We start from the raw sequence: 26,528 nt of genomic DNA, 5'->3' as shown, positions 1-26,528 counted from the left end.
TCGGGGGGGGGTGAAGAGTGGGACACCGGGTGGGGGGTGAAGAGGGGGACATCAGAGAGGGAGATTTGGACATCGGAGCAGGGTGCAAAGGTAGGTTCATTTTGTGTTTTCACTTCCATCTATGGTTTTTTATTTAATTTATTTAGTTTCTTGTTCCCTGATCCGGCGTGAATCAGAAGCGGTGGACAAGCCGCCCAGATATGTTAAAAATTGTTCTAAGTACTTCATCTGTCACAGGTAAAGTGCCTTAAGTACCTCAATGTGGTACATTTGGCTCTTTAATTGTCATCCCGCCGACTTTAATTGCCAGTGGGGCTTCCGTTTTCGGGTTACTGACGTGCACACAGGTGGGTCCCTGGGAAACTCGGAAGTCGACGGGTTGGAACCGGCTTCCGGACCTGAACGGGATTGCCACGATTTTTGGAGCCCCCAACGCATCCGCAATTGCCTCCTAAAATCACCCAATTGCCTCCTAAATTCACTGCACAAGACCTCCAACCAACACTATACACCAGATACATCGACGACATTTTCTTTCTATGGACCCACGGCAAGGAATCACTAAAGAGACTACACGATAACATCAACAAGTTCCATCCCACCATCAAGCTCACCATGGACTACTCCTCAGAATCAGTTTCTTTCTTGGACACACGAATCTCCATCAAAGACGGGCACCTCAGCACCTCACTCTACCGCAAGCCCACGGACAACCTCACGATGCTCCACTTTTCCAGCTTCCACCCTAACCACGTCAAAGAGGCCATCCCCTATGGACAGGCCCTGCGAATACACAGGGTCTGCTCAGACGAGGAGGAACGCGATGGACACCTACAGACGCTGAAAGACGCCCTAGTAAGAACGGGATATGACGCTCGACTCATCGATCGACAGTTCCGACGGGCCACAGCAAAAAATCGCATAGACCTCCTCAGGAGACTAACACGGGACGCAACCAACAGAGTACCCTTTGTCGTCCAGTACTTCCCCGGAGCGGAGAAACTACGCCATGTTCTCCGCAGCCTTCAACATGTCATCAATGAGGACAAACACCTCGCTATGGCCATCCCCACACCTCCACTACTCGCCTTTAAACAGCCACCCAACCTCAAACAGACCATCGTTCGCAGCAAATTACTTAGCTTTCAAGAGAACAGCGTCCACGACACCACACAACCCTGCCACGGTAACCTCTGCAAGACATGCCAGATCATCGACACAGATACCACCATCACACGAGAGGACACCACCCACCAGGTGCATGGTTCATACTCCTGTGACTCGGCCAACGTTGTCTACCTCATACGTTGCAGGAAAGGATGCCCCAGAGCATGGTACATTGGCGAGACCATGCAGACGCTGCGACAACGGATGAACGGACACCGCGCAACAATCGCCAAACAGGAGGGTTCCCTCCCAGTCGGGGAACACTTCAGCAGTCATGGACATTCATCCACCGACCTTCGGGTAAGCGTACTCCAAGGCGGCTTTCGAGACACACGACAACGCAAAATCGTCGAGCAGAAATTGATAGCCAAGTTCCGCACCCATGAGGACGGCCTCAACCGGGATCTTGGGTTCATGTCACGCTACACGTTACCCCACCAGCGAACAAATGTTATCTGTTTTTAATATAATGGGTCATTTGCTGGCTTTCTCTGCCTTCCGGATGTTTCTGCCTCTCTCTGTTTTTTTTCCTGTTTGTTTTTTTGTTGAATGTGTATTCGGGGGTTCTGCAGGTGACACCTCTCTGTCTGAACACGGTGATTGCCTTGGCAACGGGCAGTTGCAGGGGCAGTCTGTAAACACCATGTATTGTTCTATATGTATAAATGCGTAGGCTTCAAGGAGCTCTTGAAACATTTGCCTGAGGAAGGAGAAAATCTCCGAAAGCTTGTGAATTTAAAATAAAATTGCTGGACTATAACTTGGTGTTGTAAAATTGTTTACAATTGTCAACCCCAGTCCATCACCGGCATCTCCACATCATGACTACCATCGACACCACAAACTGCCGGCTCACAGTGGAAAGGATATCCAAGAAGATCGCGCATTTAGACACAGACATCAAGTTTTTACAGAGCTGCAAGAAAGCAGACAAGATCCCGAAAGGACTCCAGATCACGAACCCACTCAAGTCCACATACAACTCGGATTACGCTGAGAGACTCTGCCGCCGTACCTCTCGCACACTCCGCAACCATCTCATACACCAACTCTACAGCAGACGCCACAACCTCGAAACCAAGATAGAGTCCATACTCTCAACCTGTACTCAGGACACAGCAGACCAGCTACGTTATACCGCCAAACAGACGAGGCAACGGAACTACGCTGCCTACATGAAAACCAAGAGCAGGAAGCTTGAGAAACTCGGCATCACCACCAGCATCGACCAAGCTTCCCCTGGTACCACGGTTGCAACCACAGGGAAGTCTATTGTCAATTTATCCGACCACACCCTTCAACCAGACGAAATCGAAGTTCTCAGCCGAGGGCTCAATTTCTGCCCCACTACCAAAATGGACCCCACTAGTCTCGCGGCGGACACAGAGGAATTCATCAGGAGAATGAGGCTCCGGGAATTCTACCACAAACCCCAAGATTTCAGCAGCGAACCCAATGAGACAATCGACGATCCGGAACAGCAGACAGAGGGATCCGCGGTACAGCAACCGAAGAGGAAAGAGTCAAACTGGACTCCTCCGGAGGGTCGCTGCCCTCAGCTGGACATGTATGCTCAAGCTGTCAGGAAATGCGTCAATGCCAGATTCATCAGCCGCACTCAGAAGACAGTCCAGAATGTCACCCGAGCACAACGCAACGCCATCAACGCTCTCAAGACCAACCGCAACATCGTCATCAAACCAGCGGACAAAGGAGGAGCCATAGTCATACAGAACAGAACAGACTATTGCAAAGAAGCATACCGACAACTGGACAACCAGGAACACTACAGACGGTTACCCGCAGATCCGACCAAAGAACACACCCACCAGCTCAACAAACTGATCAAGACCTTCGATCCAGACCTTCAAAGCATCCTACGCACTCTCATCCCACGTAATCCCCGCGTGGGAGACTTCTACTGCCTCCCAAAGATACACAAAGCCAACACACCCGGACGTCCCATCGTATCAGGCAACGGAACCCTGTGTGAGAACCTCTCTGGATACATCGAGGGCATCCTGAAACCCATCGTACAGGGAACCCCCAGCTTCTGTCGCGACACTACAGACTTCCTACAAAAACTCAGTACCCACGGACCAGTTGAACCAGGAACACTTCTCACCACGATGGACGTCTCGGCACTATACACCAGTATCCCCCACGATGACGGCATCGCTGCGACAGCATCAATACTCAACACCAACAACAGCCAATCTCCGGAAGCCATCCTACAACTCATCCGCTTCATCCTGGATCACAATGTCTTCACCTTCGATAACCAGTTCTTTACCCAAACACACGGAACAGCCATGGGGACCAAATTCGCACCCCAATACGCCAACATTTTCATGCACAAGTTCGAGCAGGACTTCTTCACTGCACAAGACCTCCAACCAACACTATACACCAGATACATCGACGACATTTTCTTTCTATGGACCCACGGCAAGGAATCACTAAAGAGACTACACGATAACATCAACAAGTTCCATCCCACCATCAAGCTCACCATGGACTACTCCTCAGAATCAGTTTCTTTCTTGGACACACAAATCTCCATCAAAGACGGGCACCTCAGCACCTCACTCTACCGCAAGCCCACGGACAACCTCACGATGCTCCACTTTTCCAGCTTCCACCCTAACCACGTCAAAGAGGCCATCCCCTATGGACAGGCCCTGCGAATACACAGGGTCTGCTCAGACGAGGAGGAACGCGATGGACACCTACAGACGCTGAAAGACGCCCTAGTAAGAACGGGATATGACGCTCGACTCATCGATCGACAGTTCCGACGGGCCACAGCAAAAAATCGCATAGACCTCCTCAGGAGACTAACACGGGACGCAACCAACAGAGTACCCTTTGTCGTCCAGTACTTCCCCGGAGCGGAGAAACTACGCCATGTTCTCCGCAGCCTTCAACATGTCATCAATGAGGACAAACACCTCGCTATGGCCATCCCCACACCTCCACTACTCGCCTTTAAACAGCCACCCAACCTCAAACAGACCATTGTTCGCAGCAAATTACCTAGCTTTCAAGAGAACAGCGTCCACGACACCACACAACCCTGCCACGGTAACCTCTGCAAGACATGCCAGATCATCGACACAGATACCACCATCACACGAGAGGACACCACCCACCAGGTGCATGGTTCACACTCCTGTGACTCGGCCAACGTTGTCTACCTCATACGTTGCAGGAAAGGATGCCCCAGAGCATGGTACATTGGCGAGACCATGCAGACGCTGCGACAACGGATGAACGGACACCGCGCAACAATCGCCAAACAGGAGGGTTCCCTCCCAGTCGGGGAACACTTCAGCAGTCATGGACATTCATCCACCGACCTTCGGGTAAGCGTACTCCAAGGCGGCCTTCGAGACACACGACAACGCAAAATCGTCGAGCAGAAATTGATAGCCAAGTTCCGCACCCATGAGGACGGCCTCAACCGGGATCTTGGGTTCATGTCATGCTACACGTTACCCCACCAGCGAACAAATGTTATCTGTTTTTAATATAATGGGTCATTTGCTGGCTTTCTCTGCCTTCCGGATGTTTCTACCTCTCTCTGTTTTTTTTCCTGTTTGTTTTTTTGTTGAATGTGTATTCGGGGGTTCTGCAGGTGACACCTCTCTGTCTGAACACGGTGATTGCCTTGGCAACGGGCAGTTGCAGGGGCATTCTGTAAACACCATGTATTGTTCTATATGTATAAATGCGTAGGCTTCAAGGAGCTCCTGAACATTTACCTGAGGAAGGAGGAAGTCTCCGAAAGCTTGTGAATTTAAAATAAAATTGCTGGACTATAACTTGGTGTTGTAAAATTGTTTAGTAAAATCACTCCCAAAGAGAGGGAAAGAAAGATTGGATTAAGAGAGAGAGATAAAAAAGAGACATAAAGGAAAAGTAAGAAAAAAAATTTAAAATTGATATTTTTAAAATCTCTAACAATTTACTACATACAGGAATAAGATTCAACAGTTTAAATTGTTCCCTTTCTGTGCCGGAGAGGTTGAATGGCAATGGATTAACAATTATGATGTTGTTAAAAAGGTACTTAAGCTCTTAATTACCAGACTTAACTTTCTGTGGCACGTTTAATGGGCAATTAATGTGCAAATCCAGCAAGTTTTTAAAAACAACGGGGAGGCTAAGGGCAAGATGGCATTTGTACGAAACAAACGGTGGAGCGGTGTAAATTGACCAGCACGTTCTGGAGATTCGCAATTCATGGCGTATCTCTTAATCCCCTGAATTTGCTGGCCGATTTGCACATTGATAACGGCGTGCGTTGTTAATACGCCGTTATTTTTCCAGCAAGGTCCGGCCCAATAATAATTGTTACCTGACAATTCATGTTACATTGTGAGGAAGCCTCTGAGAATTGATACAAAGAAGCTGGCAGCAAAGCCTGGCATGGGCTGTGAAAGCTACCAAGCTGGGAGTGGCGGACTTTGTATTAATGGACCGGGATGTGGGTGGGGTTAACTTCCACGAATAATGCACATTTAAAAAGTGAATCAACAATAGTTTTAATGTGTTAATCACAGAAGTTAACTGCAATTAATTGACAGCCCTAGTTTGAAGCCACTACACCATCATTTATGCACATTAAGCAAAGCATGTTTAAGAAAATGCAATTGTGGAAGCTTTTCTCTTTTTAATGTAACAGATTCTGATGCCATAAAAAAGCATTCAAAGATATAAAAAGTACAGGCAGATCTCAGTAAGGAAAAATACAAAAAATTGCTTTAAAACCCCAGAAATAGTGACTTCAGGTCCTGCAGTGCCTAAAATTTTGGCCTTAAATCTATCCCCGTTCAGAACTGGCTGAAATGCAGGAAATTTGTGCTCTTTGGTCTTTTGCATTGGAGTGAGTTATATCAATCAATTTACTAGGGTTTCGGCAGATGTAACTCAGGCGCAAATGCTCGAGGAAATTTGCATGTAGCGATGTTTTGGTGTAAAACAGGTGTAAGTCATTTACATGAGAATTTCCTTGGTAAAAACACGCAACTCTGCTCTTACACTGTAGTTATGCCGAAACTTTCCAGGAAATTCCTGGCCACAATATAATGTGTCCGGAAAGGTCCTTCAGGGTTATGTTATCCACTTATCTACCCTCTCATGCATAAGCCATTATGTTCAAGTCTGTGATTGTTTTGAAAATAGCTTGTATAGCTTTGAGAGAGGAACTGCAACAGAATTGTGAGAAATCCATTCAGGATGCAACAATGACATTTAGGGACTTTGGACTGAATTAATTGTCTTACATTTTGTATTGTGGGAAAAATGAATTTGCATTGCATTTTGTGACTCAACCTTATTTTGCTGCACTGAAAATTTTTCTTATTTCATTCCCCCTTCTGTTTTCTGTGCTCCATCTCTGTCTCACTATTAAGGAAGCAGAGACTGACTGATGTGCGTAGGATCTGGCAAAGCAATTTTATTTCTGTTAAAGTCACCCTCCTCCCTGATCTGCTTTGTATTAATGGACCGGGATGTGGGTGGGGTTAACTTCTGGTGGCTGACCCCCCCATCCCGATCTGCGTTGCTGGCTGTCCTCCCCCCCCACCGATCTGCATTGCTGGTTGACCACCCCTCCTCCGGATCTACGTTGCTGGTTGACCCCCCCACCCTGATCTCCGAGGATGGCTGACCCACCCCCCCCCTCAATCTCCGACAATGGCTGACCCTCCTTCCGTTCTGAGTTGCTGGCTGACCCCCCCCCGCACGAACTCTGAGGATGGCTAATCCCCCCCCCCCGATCTGCGTTGCGGTCTGACCCCTCCCCCACCAATCTGCATTGCTGGCTGACCCCACCCTTCCCTGGATCTGCATTGCTGGGTTGACCCCCCTCCCAATCGATGATGGCTGACCCCCCCCCCACCCCGACCTCTGATGATGGCTGACCACTCCCCTCCCTTGTCGTCCACTTTCCCCCCCACCCCCCGATTTTTTCCAAGCTCGATGATCTCTCTCTCCCTCCTCCCCCCCCCCCCACCCACCCCCCGATTCGTGGCTGCTTTCACTGCCGACAGGGAACCAGCCTATCAACCTGGCTGCCTGGGTGCATGGGAAACCCGGAAGCTCAAATACTTACTTTCAATTGAGTTGCGATCGTAGATTGCAATGCACTCAATTCGCTTCCGGGTTCCACACCTGGCTTGGTGAAAAAAATCATCCCCAATGTCTCTGTTATAATCGTGGATAGAGGAATGTTATATGAATGCATGAACAGTTAAATTTTATGATTGGTGCTCCTACTAGAGCAAAATGAATGGATGGAAAATTGTGCAGGCAACTAGTTGAATATACCGATGTCCACATCTCAATTCCTGATTATATATACTTCTGTTGCATGAAGCTTGCATCAGGAGCATTAAATGATAAAATTTACCGCTAAAAGTTAATCTGCTAATAGTGTCAACTGTAATTTCCAGGCTTATATATATAATGCATTGTACCACCAAATCTGAGTGTAGCAAGGCCTTCAATTGTAAATTGCAGTTTAATTGTGTGCCTTGCTTAAGTACGGTGATCATGATACACAATGAAAGAGCAGTAAGGTTGAGTGATGGGTTGGACCAGGCAAGCAGTAAATGTGGAGCAGGTTGATGGGTAATATTTTGCAATGCGCAATCTTGGGACATCTGCCTGGCACATGGTACTGTTGGGTAACCTTACCTTGCCAGGTTCCTTAAAGTATTCTGTCGTCTCCCGCATCTGTTCCTGGGACCTGTAGGTATTAAACACAGTGTTAAGCCTGGCCACCACCTCCTGCCAAGCATGGTGCACTGATATCTCATGAAGACAGTGTCCTGAATGCCAAACAGAGCAACTCACCATACACTCATCTTGTGCAGCAGATGTCCACTTCATCACCTATCAAACAGGTTCTGTGCCACTCTGCCACTTGCCCACACACCATATTTCATGCCTGTATATTGAGATTGCCTTCCCTTGCTTTTGGCTTCCCACTTTTTTCCCCTTTTAGAGCCTTTGAAAAAGCTGTCAAATATTTTAAAACTATTTTTAGGTTTTCAAAACACTGAAAGAATTTTCCACCCTATGCATCCACCTACCTTTAAGTGTCCACATCCGTTAAATTTTCCAAGCAGCCCGTACAACAATATTTGAGTTCTCGGTAGCACCAGATTTCCTTCCTCTTGCATCAGCATGGTCCCTAAATGTTGGCCAATATGTTCAGAGAACGTATTCTAATCATTCAAATGACATGAACACATGAACTTATGTGAGGTCAGGTCATTACACTACTAATGTGCTGCGCATATGAAGTGCAGTGGTTCCAAAACCACTATGACAGCATTCCCTCTAAATCTATAAAGCACTTACACAGTAGCTGATATCTCCTGTTTTGAAAATAACAATTTTGCTGCAACTAATGCACAGAGGAAATCTTTGTACATATGAAGACGAGATCAGGCTTTGCTATGATGCTCCCACAGTCAAATAGCCTGACAGTGCTCACCATCAGGACTCCCCAAAAGGGCCACCTGGGCAAGGTATCAGAGGGTAATTGACACCTGAGGAATCGTACCTAAATAAGGAATCAATATTGTTAGCAGAGGAGAAACAATGAAGAAAACTGGTGTAGAAAAATTGCTAAGAAGAAAAAGATCCAAGAATAATTTAAGCTATCCTGATCAAGGTGTCCATGTCTAAAGCGGCGTGGAGCTACATTTTGGAATCTGACAACAGTTAATACTGTACACGCATCTAATGAACAAGGCTTTGGTTGTGTCATTGCATTAAATCTCCACAGGATGGTGGAAGCTGCCTAGTTAAAAATTTACAGATCTCAGAGCACAGTCAATTTACAATAATAAATTCCATTAATATATTCTATTACACAGTGACAGAAATTATTTACCAGACCACATTTTATTATTTGGAAAGAAGGGCTTCATTGCTATCAAGAGTTCTAAACCTAAAAATTCTTTTCCAAATGTCTATTCCATAACAACAACTTATATTTATATAGTGCCTATAACGTAGTAAAATATCACATGGCACTTAACAGAAGTGTAATCAGACAAATATGAACATTGAGCAAAGAAGGAAATATTAGAATGGGTGACCAAAAGCTTGGTCAAAGAGGTCGGTTTTAAGGAGGATCCTAAAGGAGGAGAGGGATGTGGAGAGGTAGAGACGTTCAAAGAGGGAAATCCAGAGTGTAGGACCTAGACCGATGAAGGCATGGCTGTTAGTGGATGAGCAAAGGGAGGGGGGATGCTCAAGAATCCAGAATCGGAGGAATACAGAGTTCTTGGAGGGTTGTAGGGCTGGAGGAGGTTATAGAGACAGAGATGGACAAGGCCATGAAGAGATTTATACATAAGAATTTTAAATTTGAGGCATTGGGAGACCTGGAGCCAATGTAGATCAACAAGGACAGGATTGATGGGACTTGGTGTCGGATAGGATATGGGTAGCAGAGCTTTAGATGAGCTGATGTTTATGGAGGGTGGGCGATGGAAGGCCGGCCAGTAGAGCATTGGAATAGTTCAGTCTGATGGTGATAAAGGATGGATGAAGGTTTCAGGAGCAGATGGGCTGGGGCAAGGGCAGAGGCGGGTAATGTTATGGAGTTGCAAGTAGGTGGCCTTTATGATGGAAAGGTATGGAGTCAGAAGTTCAGCTCCAGGTCAAATAAGGTGTTGAAGTTGCGAACAGTCTGATTCAACCTGAGCCTATGGTTAGGGAGTGGGATGGAATCAGTGGCGAGGGTATGGAGTTTGTCGCGGGGGCCAAAGATGATGGCTTCGGTCTTCCCAGTGTTTAATTGGAGGAAATTTCAACTCATCCACACTGGAAGTTGGACAAGCAGTCTGCTAACATAAGGCAGTTGAGAGGTAGAGCTGGGTGTTGTCAGCATACATGTGGAATGTGACCCCATGTTTTTGGATGATGTTGCCAAGAGGCAACATGTGGATGAGGAAGAGGAGGAGGCTAAGGATAGATCCTTGGAGGACTTCATAGGTAATGGTGCTGGGATGGAAAGAGAAGTTATTGCTGGAGATACTCTGGTAGGTAAGAATAGAACCAAGTGAGGTCTGTACTGCTGAGTTGGACAATGGAGGAGAGACTTTGGAGAAGGGGTGGTGTGGTCGACTGTGTCAAAGGCTGCAGTGAGATCAAGGAGGAATAATGAACCACAGTCACAGAGGATGTCATTTATGACTTTGATTAGGGCTGTTTTAATGCTTTGGCAGGGTCAGAAACCTGAATGGAAAGATTCAGTTGTAGAGTTGTGGGAAAGATGGACATGGATTTGGGAGGTGACAACACGTTCAAGGACTTTGGAGATGAAAGGGTGGCTAGAGATGGGGCTGTAGTTTGCAAGGATAGAGGGGATGAGAATGTTTTTTTTGAGGATTAGGGGGATGACAGTTGTTTTGAAAGGAAGGAGAGCAAACCATTTACAATGTCAGCTAGCATGGGGGCCAGGAAGGGAATGTTATTGCGAAACATGCTGGGTCTGTTAAAAAGTATTGAATTAGTGAACTTTAGTGACAGCTAATAGTCCCAATATGGAAATGAATGTTTTGTAGCTCCTGAAGTGTCTATCGTACGAGTTTTGCTAGCACTATATGTGGAGTTTATATCAGAGATTTTATAAACATTCTATTTCTGCATCATCCCTGTTGTATGCCAAAACGTCAATGGACTGGAACAAATATACAGTTCAGCATCTTGCAAGATGCGCACCTGAATGAGAACAATTGTAATACATTTATTGAATAGCCTTATTTATTTCAACTTTTAACAACTTATTTTATTAGTTAATTTAAGGTGCACTTTGGACTATTTGTATATTAACATTGAACAGGTAATCTGTGAAAGTTCCTAACACAAATTTATGCTGTAATTTTATTTGGATTTCACTTACAGTTTAACCAGTTTCAAACTGGTGAAGGCCAATAATCTAGTTCTTGTTATCACCCCTTCCCCTCCCTCCCAGAACCATGATAGGGTCCCCCTTGTCCTCACCTTCCACCCCACCAGCCTCCACATTCAATGTATCATCCTCCGCCATTTCTGCGACCTCCATGCCAATGCCACCACCAAAAACACCTTCCCCTCCCCTCCCCTTTCAGCATTCCAAAGGGACCGTTCCCTCCATGGCACCCTGGTCCACTCTTCCATCACACCCAAAACCCACCCTCTTTCCCATGCACCTTCCCGTGCAAGCGCAGGAGATGCTACACCTGCCCCATCACCTCCTCCCTTCTCGCCGTCCAGGGCCGCAAACTCTCCTTCCAGGTGAAACAGTGATTTACTTGTACTTCTTTCAATTTAGTATACTGTATCCGCTGCTCATAATGTGGTCTCCTCTATATTTGGGAGACCAAAAGCAGATTCGGTGACCATTTTGCTGAACACCTCCATTCAGTCTGCGTGACCCTGACCTTCCGGTCGCTTTCCATTTTAATTCTCCATCCCGCTCACACGCTGACCTCTCTGTTCTCAGCCTCCTACACTGTTCCAATGAAGCTCAGTGGAAGCTCGAGGAACAGCACCCCATCTTTCGATTAGGCATTTTACAACCTTCCGGACTCAACATTGATTTCAATAATTTCAGATCATAACCACTGCTCCCATTTTTTCGGACAGCAGGTGCTGGTAATGGTTCTGCTGTTGCCATTTACACCTCCTCTAGACCCACCTTTTGTTTCTTTACTTGTCTCATTACTGCCCTCCTTGCCTTTCACCATCATCCCTTTTGTCATTTTCCAAACTTCACTGGGTACAGGTGTAGTGCCGGAGGATTGGAGGACTACTAACGTACCGTTGTTTAAAAAGGGAGCGAAGGATAGACTGAGTAATTACAGGCCAGTCAGCCTAACCTCGGAGGTGGGCAAATTATTGGAATCAATTCTGAGGGACAGGATAAACTGTCACTTAGAAAGGCATAGACTAATCAAGGGCAGTCAGCATGGATTTGTTAAGGGGAGGTCGTGTCTGACTAACTTGATTGAATTTTTCGAGGAGGTGAGAAGGAGGATCGATGAGGGTAGTGCAATTGATGTAGTCTACATGGATTTTAGTAAGGCTTTTGACAAGGTCCCACATGGCAGATTGGTCAAAAAAGTAAAGGCCCATGGGATCCAAGGGAATGTGGCAAATTGGATCCAAAATTGGCTCAGTGGCAGGAAGCAAAGGGTAATGGTCGACGGGTGTTTTTGCGACTGGAAGGCTGTTTCCAGTGGGGTGCCGCAGGGCTTGGTACTAGGTCGTTTGCTTTTTGTGATATACATTAACGATTTGGACTTAAACGTAGGGGGCATGAAAAGAAATTTGTGGATGACACGAAGATAGGCTGTGTGGTTGATAGTGAGGAGGAAAGCTATAGAGTGTAGGAAGATATCAATGGACTGGTCAGATGGACAGAAAAGTGGCAAATGGAGTTCAATCCGGAGAGGTGTGCATTTGGAGAGAGCAAAGAAGGCAAGGGAATACACAATAAATGGGAGGATACTGAGGGGTGTAGAGGAAGTGAGGGACCTTGGAGTGTATGTCCACAGATCCCTGAAGGTAGCAGGACAGGTAGATAAGGTGGTTAAGAAGGCATATGGAATGCTTTCCTTTATTAGCCAAGGCATAGAATATAAAAGCAGGGATGTTATGCTGGAACTGTATAAAACACGAGTTTGAGTACTGCGCACAGTACTGGTCTCCACATTACAGGAAGGGTGTAATTGCACTAGAGAGGGTGCAGAGGAGATTTATGAGGATGGCATGACTGGAGAATTTTAACTATGATGATAGATTGGATAGGCTGGGGTTGTTTTGTTTGGAACAGAGGAAACTGAGGGGTGATTTGATTGAGGTGTACAAAATTATGAGGGGCCTAGATAGAGTGGATAGGAAGGACCTATTTCCCTTGGTGGAGGGGTCAATAACTAGGGGGCATAGATTTAAAGTGATTGGTGGAAGGATTAGAGCGGAAATGAGGAAAGTTTTTTTCACCCAGAGGGTGGTGGGGGTCTGGAACTCACTGCCTGAGAGGGTGGTAGAGGCAGAAACCCTCAACTCATTTAAAAAATACCCCGATGTGCACCTGAAGAGCCGTGACCTGCAGGGCTACGGACTAAATGCGGGAAAGTGGGATTAGGCTGGGTGGCTTGTTTCTCAGCCGGCGCGGACACGATGGGCCGAATGGCCTCCTTCTGTGTCGTAAATTTTCTATGATTCTATGATTCTATTTAATCACTCCTGACCTCCACCCTATCACAGACCTTCCCTTTTGTTCTTTCCTCCCCTCCCCTACCTGCCCTCCACCTTTGCCTGGCTCCGTACTTGCTTCAAAACTGTTAAATCTTTAACTTCTTCCAGTTTTGACGAAGGGTCATCGACCTGAAACGTTAACTCTGTTTCTTTCTCCATGGATGCTGTCAGACTTGCTGAGTATTTCCTGCATTTTTGTTTTTATTTCAGATTTCCAACATCCGCAGTATTTTGCTTTTGATCTTGTTATCAGGTGTTTGAACTCTTTTGTTGTACACAAAACCAACCTGTTAAAGGACCTCTTATTTATTCTTATGTTCTCAACCTGTTTGGATACTGAATCCTTGTGTGACTGTCTTTGAACTCAATGCCACATGGACTACTAAATGTAAGTGGAGAGAGATCTGGTTTGGTCAATATATTTAAGTTTTAAAAAAATTCAAGAAGTCTTTCTGATAAAGTTTTACTGAGAAAGGAAGCACTCTTATTTTAAAGGTATAATACTTCTGTATATGTATTTGTTTCAGACAAGGTATGTGAAATGGTCTTAGAATTCTAATAGTAATAGTTTGTTGCATTAACACTGACTACACTTGGAGATTATACTCTGAATCTACATTTCAGTAAAGGGTTAAAATATATCACCTAGGAAGACAGAGAAATCTCTGCGGTGAAAGGGGAATCTTTAAACTTTGAGCTACTTGGTTAATTCTTGATTGTGAAAGGAAAAAATTATCTTTCGTGTGATTTGGACTTAACATCTCCTCCAAATGTTTGCTGGAATACTAAAAACAAAGAGGGAATTTATTCCACATAAATATTAAAAAAACATTTGTCAGCACTTTTGTTTTGCTAAAATCAAATTATTTGAAGCACTAATAAACCTTGACCTCTGGCCATAGAGTGATTTGATAAATGAGTTATTATGGTTTGAGGAGGGCAGGAAATTTGATCTCTTAAATATTTTAAATACATTTTTTGCATTCATAAGTAGTATAAGAACATAAGAACATAAGAAATTGGAGCAGGAGTAGGCCAATCGGCCCCTCGAGCCTGCTCCGCCATTCAATAAGATCATGGCTGATCTGATCCCAACCACAAATCTAAAGAACACAAGAAGTAGGAGCAGGACCCGGCCACACAGCCCCTGGGCCCTCTCCGCCACCCACAGGGCATTGACCGATCCGAACTCAGCTTCATGTCCAATTTCCTGCCCGCTCCCCATAACCCCTAATTCCCTTTACTTCTAGAAAACTGTCTATTTCTGTTTTAAATTTATCTAATGATGTAGCTTCCACAGCTTCCTGGGGCAGCAAATTCCACAGACCTACCACCCTCTGAGTGAAGAAGTTTCTCCTCATCTCAGTTTTGAAAGAGCAGCCCCTTATTCTAAGATTATGCCCCCTAGTTCTAGTTTCACCCATCTTTGGGAACATCCTTACTGCATCCACCCGATCAAGCCCCTTCACAATCTTATATGTTTCAATAAGATCGCCTCTCATTCTTCTGAACTCCAATGAGTAGAGTCCCAATCTACTCAACCTCTCCTCATATGTCCGCCCCCTCATCCCCGGGATTAACCGAGTGAACCTTCTTTATTTAATTTCCCTATTTAATTTTTTTCATTTTCTTCTCTCATTGCCAGTTTCGGTATGGCTTAGGAGGCTAGAGCCTATAGCTATTCATAAGTGAATGGCAAAAAAAACAGTCACTATTGAGTAGAAATTACTGGTGCAATGTTAATATACAAACATTTAACACACATACCAAATTCATTGCTCTACTATTTTAGCAGATATGTTAACTCATCCAAACATCGCCAACAATAATTTCTCCCCTCATACATCGGTTTTTCACCTCCTGACTCAACTGTTTCAATGTTCTCCTGATGGGCTCCCATCCCCTGCCCTTAGTAAAACTCAGCTCATCCAAAGCTCTGCTGTCAGTATCCTACCCCACACCAAGTCCCACTCACCTATCACTCCTGTCCTCGCTGACCTACATTGGCCGCCGGTTCCCCAGTGCTTCAAATTTAAAATTCACATCCTCACGTTTAAATTCCTCCATGGCCTCAATCTCCCTCCACCCCCAAACTTTCCGTTCCTCTGACTCTGGCCTCTTGTGTATCCTCCCCTCCCTTTGACACATCATTGGCGACCGCTCCTTTAGCCGTGTAGGCCCTACGTCAGAAATTCTTTCCCTAAGCCTCTCCACCTCGCCACCTCCATCTCCTCCTTTAAGGCCCTCCTTAAGATCCACCTCTGTGACCAAGCTTTTAGTCACTGCTCCTAATATTTCCTTCTTTGGCTCAATGTCCATTTTTTGATTATGCTTCTGTGAAATGTGTTGGGAAAATTTTCTACATTAAAGGCACTATATAATTGGAAGGTTTTTTTTGTTGACTGGTTTGCCTTGCGGTTCATTCAGGAATACTCCAGTATATGATACTGTGATGTAATGGGATGCAGGATTCTGCCTGCAGTTCCTCGAATAGTGTGGGGCTCCATTTTAATTTTGCTATAGCGAGCAGTTCCTGAGTCAAACTTTTACATGCACTAAGGATGCTGACATAGCCTCCGCTTCCTAATAGTGTTCTCTCATTTTCTTCTATTGCAGAAAAGGTATTGGATTCAAGCTTCAGTAACATGCCAAAGTTGAGGCCCACAAACATATGCAACGGCAAGTATGCCAAGGGCCAAAAGAGAGAGGTAAGTGTCCCTGGGCTGTATTATGAATACCAATGCAAAAATGGCCTGAAATTGTTTTTAAGAGTGCTCTGAGGTGGGCTCTGATATTAACAAATACATTTGCTCAATAAAATATAACGCACAGTTTGTACGTGAAGGCCCATAAAAGATGAAATAATATGCAATTGTATGTCACGCTTTGTGCACTTTTCTGCTTTGTTTATCCATGTACAATACACATTGAAATATGTTGGCCTTATTATGTATTATTGTGATATATTCTAAAGAATCATCACACAATATCAGAGAATAGTTTAGACAATTTAACGATGGACTATAATTTATCATTATGATCCTGCCAGAGTGTTTGATTTTCTCTGCTTTAAAGAGAAACCAATAAAAAGCTACGATGCTGCAGGCACCTCTATTCTGTACGGCACACTGAGAGCTATGTCAGTCCAAAGCACTCGAATAGATTGCTTCACTAGATTTTCACCAGCAAAAATACTTTGCACTCCTAATATGAGTTCAAATTGGTATTATTACAAGACTTTTAATAGTTTAAAAAGAAATTGAATGCGATTGTTGATGATGCTCTCCTTTTTTACCCCCAATTAAATCTTTCACACATTGTTTATTAGTGAAGTCTGTAAATTTCCTAACTGCACAGGTTTTTGAGAAATAGCAATCCCATCACCATCTGTCATACAACACACTCCATTACTCTATGAGCTGCCTAATTAAAAATAATCATTCCTTGAGTTCGCTTAATTTTTTGCTGCAGATGTGCAGTGAGAGACAATTTGTGTAGGAAATATCTAATATTTATTTTAATTCATAACATTTTATAATATTTTCATAGTGAAGATGAAGTCATTCTCTTCATTTCACTGAGCTGTGTCAGAGGAAATGTTGGAACCTAGATAATAGCACATAATTTTGTCAAAATACAGGGAGTTCACCAACTGGAAATCTGCTTTGAATTTACAAAGAGGCAGGCATGTACTGTGCATACATAGCCTGTTCTCACCCAATCAGCTTTGGCAGGCATTGAATTGCTTTTAAAGTTTGTGGCATTATATAATTTCAGCAAGGGGTGGCTGTTATAAAGAACCTCTGACTTCAAAAATTCTCTGAAAATCACAAGACTCTGAAGCAACATTTGAAATTCAGTTTGTGTGCAAATAATACATATTTTTTACAATTAATACCTAATCCAATATTGAGTATAGTTATCCCCAAAATACAAAAAAGGAATACGGTTTTTCAGTATTTCATTAGAGAGAACAACTTCACGCAGAATAAATAGATCTCTTATCTTTGATGGATGTTCTTGGATGGGAGCGCTTTAATTTGCTCCATGCAACAGACAATATCTATCCTCGTCTTTGATAGGGTATACAAAACCAACCGATAAGATGCCTTTTACTTACTCTAAAATGCTCTAACATTGTTCAGACACTGAAAACTTATGTCATGAGTGTCTATGTTCAAGCTCAATGTCCCATGAAGTATAACATGCATGTGGAGTGATTTGGTTTCAATAATGTATGAGAGTTGTCAACAAATCTATGCTTTTTTACATCTTTCCTAACAAAGTTTTAATAAGAAATAAAGCACTCTTGCTCACAAAGATATAATACTCCTGTATATGTACTTGTCTGTAATCTTCAGCAGATCAAAAATTGATTCTGAAGTGATAGGAGTTCAAGAGGGGTAATAGTTATCAAGTTCCGTTTTATTTCTAATTGGGAGTTCAGTGTGTGTTAGACATGGAGTGGGGGAGGGAGGTTTGAGGTGGTGGTGGGGGGGGGTGGTGGGGGGTGGGGGGTGATGTTACCCGTGCAGTGGAAATTGGGTGGGTGAGCAATTAAAATACCCCAGGTTGCTTCTCCGCTGAAAAACTACTTGGATCCCAATGTTTCCAATTTTAACGGATGCTTCTGGACAGGCAGCCAGGCCACCTGCCCAAAGCCTGAGGGATCCTAATTCACAAAGAGACACTGAGGCAGTATCTTTTGCCCTATCCGCAGACACAGAAAGAGATAAAGCGTTAGCAACATGTCCTCATCACAACCTGTTGCCAAGCAGCATTTGCCAAAGTGTTGGCACTGAGCTGCTGGTCAATGCAAGTCTTCGTACCAGTGATTGCATAACCTAATAGAATGGAGAGTGGAGGAAAGCAAAATGTTCTATCGACTCCAAGTTCCTGGTGAGGTCACTGAATTTCTTACAACACTGGACTCATATCCTTTACACAGCACCCTTTGCATTGGTCAAACCTGTCACCTTCTGCCAAGCTCTCCGCTCCACTGCCTTGCTCAGCTGACAGCCATCTAGGAGAAGGAGGAAGTCCTTCCTGAGCTGCATTTGCTGCAGCAAGGTCTTTGTGGTTTCCACATCAGAGGTGGGCATCCCAATTCTCCCCAGACTGCTGTCAGATATGTCCTTATCTGTTTAGCTTTCTTCCCCAGTCAATGTTCAAAACTGTAATTTCCTCTTTAAACTGCTGAAGACCTTTAAGGCTTGCAGCAGCACGTGAATTCCTGCCCGCTACCAAGTGAGCAATCAACCGCAAGCAGCAGTCTCACCCAGCACTTTCCCACAACATACTAATTAGCTGAACTAGGAAATATGGGCAGGTTCAGTGAAGGTGAAGTTGGGCGCAAGTGAAAGACACACCATCTGAGCTACGTTGGGATGGGGGTGGAAAATTGGCGGTTCTATAATATGGGATGAAGTTACTAAGCATTCAGAGAAACATGAATTAATCAGGGACAGTAAGCACCAATTTCTAAAAGGTAGATCGTGCTTGACCAACTTGAGAATTCTTTGAAGAAGTAACAGAAGGACAGATAAAGGTAATGCAGTGGATGTGGTATACATGAATTTTCAAAATTGATTTATAAGATACAACATAAGAGACTTTTAGCAAAGATAAGGGCATATGGAATTAAGGGGAATATTGCCACTTGAATAGAGATGGTTGGAAGATAAAAAACAAAGGATGGCTAAAAAGAAATTTCTTGGACTGGAAAGGTGTGTTAAATGGTGTTCCACAAGGTCTGTGTTGAGGTTGTTCTTATTTGCTATATAGAAAAATGAGCGGGACGTAGGAATTGGGAGAACAATAGTAAAATTTGTTGATGACACTAAAGTAGGGATGAGGCAAATTGTGACTAGGATTGTGAAAGGCTACAAGATGGGCTAGCAGCATGGGAAAATAGGTGGAAAGGTCAGATGGCAGTGGAAGTAGATTAGACCATATAAAAGGCAAATGGTATCCTTGGTCTTGCTTAGAGACCTTGGGGGTGAAATTGAGCCATGTAGTGCTCGTTTTGTAGATGCTATGCGGGCACCTAAGTCCCGAAAATGGCGTCCATGATGCATGCGCACACATCCGACGTGAAGTGCGCAGGACGCCATCTTGGTAAAAGGGTTTGCGCGCGCGTACCTAAGGACTGCCGGCAGCATGTAGAGAAGGGAGATTATGACGTGAATTAGTGTGCAACGCTGATTTTAAAGGGAACGCTGCTATTTTGGAATTCCACACTCCAGCCAATCTCGCACAGCTGAACAGGACTTTAAATGGCAAGAAGGACCCCCCACCAGCCCTATTTAAAGGGATCATTCAGGAGTTACAGGTTAGTTGCTGGATTATTTATTCTGGTTGCTGTTGCGATTGTACGTGTTTTTGGAAGTTTCCCATTCTTGGATCAACTTGCTAGCTGACAGGCAACAGCAAGGGCACTGGGGGAGTGGCAGGGGTGGGAGCAGGAATGCACTCATCCTGAGAGAGGACAGCAGGTTCATGTTCCATGGAGCTAATGCCATTTGCTGCCTCCTGATATGTGCCATCCTCTCCTGCAAGAAAGAGGACAGTGTGTCAGTGAGTATCCTGCAAGATGTTCAGGTGATGCGGCTGTCAAGGTTGAATAGCTGCTAGTATGTGTAACCTGTGAGTTGTGGGTGTGTGGTTTGCAACAGTGGTAATGTATGAGTGTGAGATGATTTGAAGAGTTGAGTACTGATTGAAAGAGTTAGGTGGGTGAGGGGGGTGTAATGCGTGGAGCAGTGGATGAGGCTAGTGGTGCAGTTGGTAGGATATGCCACTTGACTGTTGAACTCACTCACCTTGACCACTCATGTTAAATCATTGAACTTCTTCCTGTACTGCATCCTTGTTCTTCGCCCTATGCTTCTGGGATTGACCTTGTTCGCTGCCTCTTAAGTATATGTCTGAAGGGCCTCTTGCCCCCCTGAGGATATAGGATGCCCCTCCTTCTGTCCACCTCTTGCACCAAGGCCTCTAGTGCATCATCCAAGGACCTTGGTGCATGCTGTCTCGCAGACGCAGCCATTCTTCAATATATTGCAGCACAGATTCACTTCACAATTGACTGCCACCACTTCCTGCAACCACAGTGCACCTCCCCTTTAAGAGGTGCAGGCTACCTTTAAGTAATGTTAGCCACTCCCGATATTGGGGCCCCCTGCTGATGTGTGCAGCCATTCAACAGCACAGGTAGCGCTGGCTGCATGCGGCAATCATTTAAATCATCAGGCAGCATGAAAGTTATGTGCCGCCTGTATCCCAACGACCGGGTGCCGATTAATCACATACGGCGATCCCAACGCCCGTTTTCGGGTGTTATCCAACATAACCCCCATAGAATACAAAAGCAAAGAGGTATTATTGAACTTGAACAAAAACTTAGTGAGGATGAAGTTGGAATATTGTGTACAATTTTGAGCACTTCATTGTAGGAAGGATATAAAGCAATGAAAAAGGTGCAGCATAGGTTTGCTTGGTGTGAGGTGTTGGAGGTGTGAAGAGAGACTTGAGAAGGTAGCTGTTGTTGGTGGGTGATTTAATAGTGCCATGAGCAACTGTTGCAGTCCATATCCTTGCCCCCCCCCCAGCAGCTATCCCTGGAGTGTGCCAATCAGACCTGCCAGCATTATTTGACTAGAAGTCAGAAGGTTAAGAATGACTTGATAGAAGTCAGCAAGATTATAAATAGTAATGATAAAGTAAATAGGTGCCAAGACAGTAACAAGAGGGCGCACATTTAAGTTAATCATAAAAAGAATCAAAGGAGAGGTTAGAAAAATTACTTTACAGAGCAGGTGATTATAATATGGAATCCTCTGCCACAAACTGTTGTTGAAGCATAGCCTATAAATTCTTTGAAAGAGAATTAATTGCTCGAAGCAGAGGAATATTAAAGGGTATGAAAGTGGGAATAGACTAGGTGATTCATGAAGAGAAACACAGATGCAGCCTTGAAGGGCTAAATGGCCTGTTTCTTGCTTTTAACATTCTATGATTCTACACTAAGATACATGGATGTTTATGTGTGGAAGTGCCCAATGGAGGCAAAACTTTATTTGGCAAGGGGATTGGGCATCTGTGGGGAACACAGTTGTACATCACAAAATAAGGAAATTAATTATAGTTTTGGTTGATCAAACACTTCCTGATATCTCCAGCAGACTGTGCAGTTCATTGTGCAGCCAATTTTTCTCTCTCCTGGTCAACCTTTTCTTCTTCTTGTTATGCCTGTGGCTTTGTTACAAGGAGATTAAGCCAAAGGTGATATTTGCTGTAATAGTTACTCTACATTCATTTGCTGACTGTAAAATAAAACAGCTTAATGATTTGAACCTGGTCTCGTCTCACTAGTCTTAATCCGCCTGTCAGTGAGGGCATGTGCAAGGATCATGACAGCCAGTTCATATAATAAGGGAGTCTTATTATAATGCTTACAGTTCACACCATTGTATAACTAAGGGGGGACTCCTGAAAGAACGCTGTGTCTGCTTACAGGAGTGACCATTGACGCCGAACCCAAAAGAATATCTAAAATAGGCCTGAAATGTGTAACAATGCAATATCAAATATCATTCAAAGGAGACTGAGACATTGTGGGCTAAAATTGGATGATCCCAGTAGCGCAAAATGGGCCATTGAAATCAAGGGAAAACAAAATTGAGCACAGTGTAAAACGGGTTCCCGATTTACTATCAGCGAGGACCAATTTCACCTCCTATGACTCTATAGTATGTTTGAGTTGAATGTAACATTACTACACTTATGGCAAGCATGTAGATGGGATAGATGTGTCATTTGTAAGAAGACGTAAAACATTTGCAGAAATGTGGAGCTTTTGCATGTGTAGTATTTCCAAGAATCTGTATGATGTTTCTGTGAGAATATATGCAATTTGTAGGAAAATATATGTAATTTGTTCAAAGATGTGTGAGATTTGAAGGGAGATACATGAATTATGGTTAAATAGGTTAACTCTGCCTTCAGAATAGCTGACAAGGGACTTTCACATAAATGTTTTAAGCATTTGTATGGATTAAAATCCACACATTGTAACCTCAAGGTCTAAAATACATATTCTAAAATATGTATAATTCAGTAACATTTCAACAGGATGGCCCAAAGCGATTCTGTCATTTAGAAGTAAAATGGAATTTTCTTTGAAATGTATTCTTTTTCATCCAAACAAAAGGGCCAATTTTTTAACAGTTTATGTTGCTGATGTAATAATCCAGTGGAATGTTTTGATAGGGGAGGGTTTAAAACACAAATGCTAACACAGTTACAGTGTATAATTGATTCTACTTTACTATTGTGAAAATGATAACAGACTCACAATGTTACTGCCATTTTAAATATCCTTAATTGGCTCTATGATTATTTGACATCAGTGCTCTGTTAGGTTGCATAATGTTGGATGCTGCATATCTAAATTGTGGGCATTCAAAACAAACTGGTTTTTGAGCCATGGCCAACATGTCCAATTTGTATGGAATTTTAATGATGCCTATGTATCCAGTTGAGCCGATAAACTGAAGGCTGAAAAGGCTGGGGCTCTTTTCTCTAGAAAAGAGAAGGCTGAATGGTGACCTGATAGAGGTATTTAAGATAATGATAGGGTTTGATAGGGTGGACATAGAGAAAATGTTTCCACTTGTGGGGGAGTCCAAAACTAGAGGTCATAAATATAAAATAGTCACTAATAAATCCAATAGGGAATTCAGGAGGAACTTCTTTACCCAAAGAATGGTAAAAATGTGGAACACGCTACTACAAGGAGTACTTGAGACAAATAGCACAGATGCATTTCAGGGGAAGCTAGATAAGCACGAGGGAGAAAGGAATATAAGGGTGTCCTGATGGGTTAGATGAAGGGGAGGGAGGAGGCTCGTGTGTAGCATAAAAGCCAGCACAGACCAGTTGGGCCGAATGGCCTGTTTCTGTGCTGTAGTTTCAATGTAACTCGATTTAATATTTATGGTGAAATGTATTTATTTTGTTTCATTTTGAGCTTTATTTTATAAAGTCATTAAATTTGTAAAACTATTTCACTTCTTATGATCAAATTCCTTTTTACAATGAAGTCCATTGAATACAACATGTGAACTGTCCAGCAGACTTGACTGCATTGCAGAGGAAATCTCCATCTCCTGAATAGTTAAAATCAACAGATCTGTACAAGCTACCTCAGAGCTACACTTGAGTACCCATGAGAGACTGCACTCACACAGCCACAAATCATCAACTAGTTCAGTTATAAGGATTTTCCTTCTGTTTTAACCAAGGGAGAGGTAACAAGTTTTAAAGGCAAGAAACTGTGAGACATTAGCCATGACATTCTGCCATTCTTGTATTCTAATTAAATTATGACAGATTTGTATTATAGAATGCATGTACTTGAAAATTATCTGTTTTGTGTGTGTTTTTTTAATTCACTCTCGAGATGTGGGCGTCACTGGCAACATTTATTGCCTATCCCTAGTTGCTCTTGAGATGGTGATGATGAGCCCTCTTCTTGGACCGTTGCAGTCTGTGTGGTGAAGGTGCTCCTATAATGCTGTTAGGTAGGGAGTTCCAGGATTTTAATGCAGCAATGATGAAGGAACGACAATATATGTCCAAGTCAGGATGGTGTGTGACTTGGGGGAGAACATGGACGGATGGTGTTCCCATGCACCTGCTGCCCTTGTCTTTCTAGGTGGTGGAGTTTGCAGGTTTGGGAGGTGCTGCCAAAGAAGCCTTGGCGAGTTGCTGCAGTGCATCCTGTAGATAGTACACACTGCAGCCACGGTATGCCAGTGGTAGATGTTTAAGGCAGTGGGTGAAGTGCCAATCAAGTGGACTGCTTTGTCCTGGTTAGTGTCTTGAATTCTGGGAAGATGACCCTTCTCTCTATGTAATCAGCAAAATATTTATCTTTTACTTATTTTTTACAATTTATTTTGAATTTTAACATGTACAGAGTCCAAAAATCGTAACAAGAAGTGATGCATAGCACAGGGCTTGAAACCATCATGCATTCAATACCAACAGTATTAATCAATGTAGCTAACCCAGATTACAAAAAGGACAATTATTTGAAGGCCCGTCTCTACATCCAAAGACAGCGTGGGCCATCTGAGGGCAAAAAATAAAAGAAGAGAATCAGCTGTCACAAAGGAAAAAAAAACAAGGAGAAAAGCATCTTGTCGTGGTGGCTGATGTTGCTGCAGATCAGCCAATAGTCAGGAGATAATCTTTCACTTTTAAAATTATCTTCTCACTTCTGACAGACCAACAGCAACATCTACCACCATGAGAAGAATAAATAGCTGGAAAAAATTCTATAAAATAACAATAATGCAAGTACAAGCAATTCAATAGAATAAGACATTACATGAATCTCAGCAGCAGCCAGACTGCAAACGGAGAGATACTGGAGACAATAGAATGTGCTTTTATTATCCTTAACTTCTCTTTTTACTTATTTTCCCCTGTTAAGGCTTCCTTCTCCAGTTTTACATACCACTGCCCAATTGAAACTGCAGGAAGGCAACCAGTTCCCAAGTCTGTGCTAAATGCTGTTGTGTAACTTGTCTCTAAGAAATTTGTAAGAGTACCATGCGTAACTCACCCATCATTCTCCACATTTCCCAAAGATTGGGAAAATAGACATGCATGGACAGTGTGCTGGGAAAGTTGCCATGGCACAGAGTTTCAACATACCAACTTGTTGCGCCACTGGAATATCCTGTTGTGCACATTCTTGCATATTTGCTGGAATTAAAATTATGTCTTTTTAATTATTAACTTCTTTAGAACAGAAGGGTAGCAAAAAAAGCTGGACTGTGATAATATAAGAAGTTATCAGTATGGCTGGAGACTATTAACTCTATGTTTACAGTGCACACATTTCTAGAACACGATTGAGTTTCAAGTGTGTGCTAGCCAATGAACTGCAGAAAGAAAGTTATCTTATCTAAGAGACTCAGGATAACATCTTGAGGTATATTTTCTTCTATTTGCTAATGTTAGTGAAAAAGTATGCACATTTACTTTTTCATTAATATTAGCAAAAGGAAAAAAATATAAGGCTCGAATTTAGCAGGCCTGCGGGTTCCCAGCGGGTGGTCCTCCGGGAGCGTGGTCAACACGCTCGGCGAAATTAGTGGGTTGCCCACGCGATCGTAGCAGGCAACTCACTAATAGGAATCAATTACCTGCTCCTCCGGGGTCCACGGCGCTGGCCTGCGCGTCGGTCGGGCTGCGCATGCACAGTACGATCTGTCAGCTGGAGGCTCTCTAGTTAAAGGGGCAGTCCTCCACTGACAGATGCTGCAACCAATGGGACAAATTGCAGCATGGAGCAGCCCAGGGGGAAGGCTGCTCCCAGTTTAATGATGCCTCACCCCAGGTATCATCAGATGGGGTGAGGAGGAGGGGGCGGACACAGATCTTCCCCCCAGCGGGCGGGAGGAAGCGGCCTGCCTCTGCCACCAAGAAGGCCTGGCTCGAGGTGGCAGAGGGGGTCACCTGCGCCACCAACATATGGCCCACCTGCATACAGTGCAGGAGGCGCTGCAATGACCGCAGTAGGTCAGCCGCAGTGAGAACATGAAGTCTTTCCCCTACACTCAACCACAACACTGCCCCCACCCCACATCTCCTTCGGCACCGCCAACACTATTCTGTCACATCACCCTTCATACCCACTCAAACCCCATCCTCATCTTACCTCCACCTACTCACCTCGCCAGTACTCATCCTGCCACTAACACGCAACCCAATCCTCATACAATCTCATTGCTCCATCCCATACTCACCCTCCCGTGCATCTCCCTCACGGCCAGCCTCACTCAACCTGCCACCACCTGTGCTGCAGCCACAGGGCATGCATCACATATGTGCAGTAGGCAGCGTAAGGCAAACGTGTCGTCAGCATGAAGGGGGTGCACAAGGGTGTCTGAGGGTTTGTCATGGGTGTTACCTATATTGAATTTCAGAGCAACAAACAGCACACATTATATTGACACCACCACTGCCATGTCTCCGCGAATCCTGTCCGCTGTGTCCAATAATGCCCGCTCCTGGGTATC

At 44.1% G+C, this 26,528-nt stretch overlaps 1 protein-coding gene across 1 annotated transcript in view; it reads left to right on the top strand.

Annotated features, from left to right (window-relative positions):
- The first annotated feature begins 2,267 nt into the window (after positions 1-2,267).
- Positions 2,268-26,528, top strand: part of LOC137323319 (uncharacterized) — a 175,809-nt gene continuing 151,548 nt past the window's right edge. Inside the window, exon 1 of the mRNA XM_067986809.1 lies at positions 2,268-4,946. Within this exon, the coding sequence (XP_067842910.1) occupies positions 2,343-4,697 (2,355 nt within the window). The 5' untranslated portion in view covers positions 2,268-2,342 and the 3' untranslated portion in view covers positions 4,698-4,946. The remainder of the gene's footprint in view (positions 4,947-26,528) is intronic.

This window comes from Heptranchias perlo, chromosome 7 (assembly GCF_035084215.1).
Source record: "Heptranchias perlo isolate sHepPer1 chromosome 7, sHepPer1.hap1, whole genome shotgun sequence".
In the NCBI taxonomy this organism is placed as follows: Eukaryota; Metazoa; Chordata; class Chondrichthyes; order Hexanchiformes; family Hexanchidae; genus Heptranchias; species Heptranchias perlo.
This window is presented reverse-complemented; position numbering and strand designations above follow the sequence as displayed.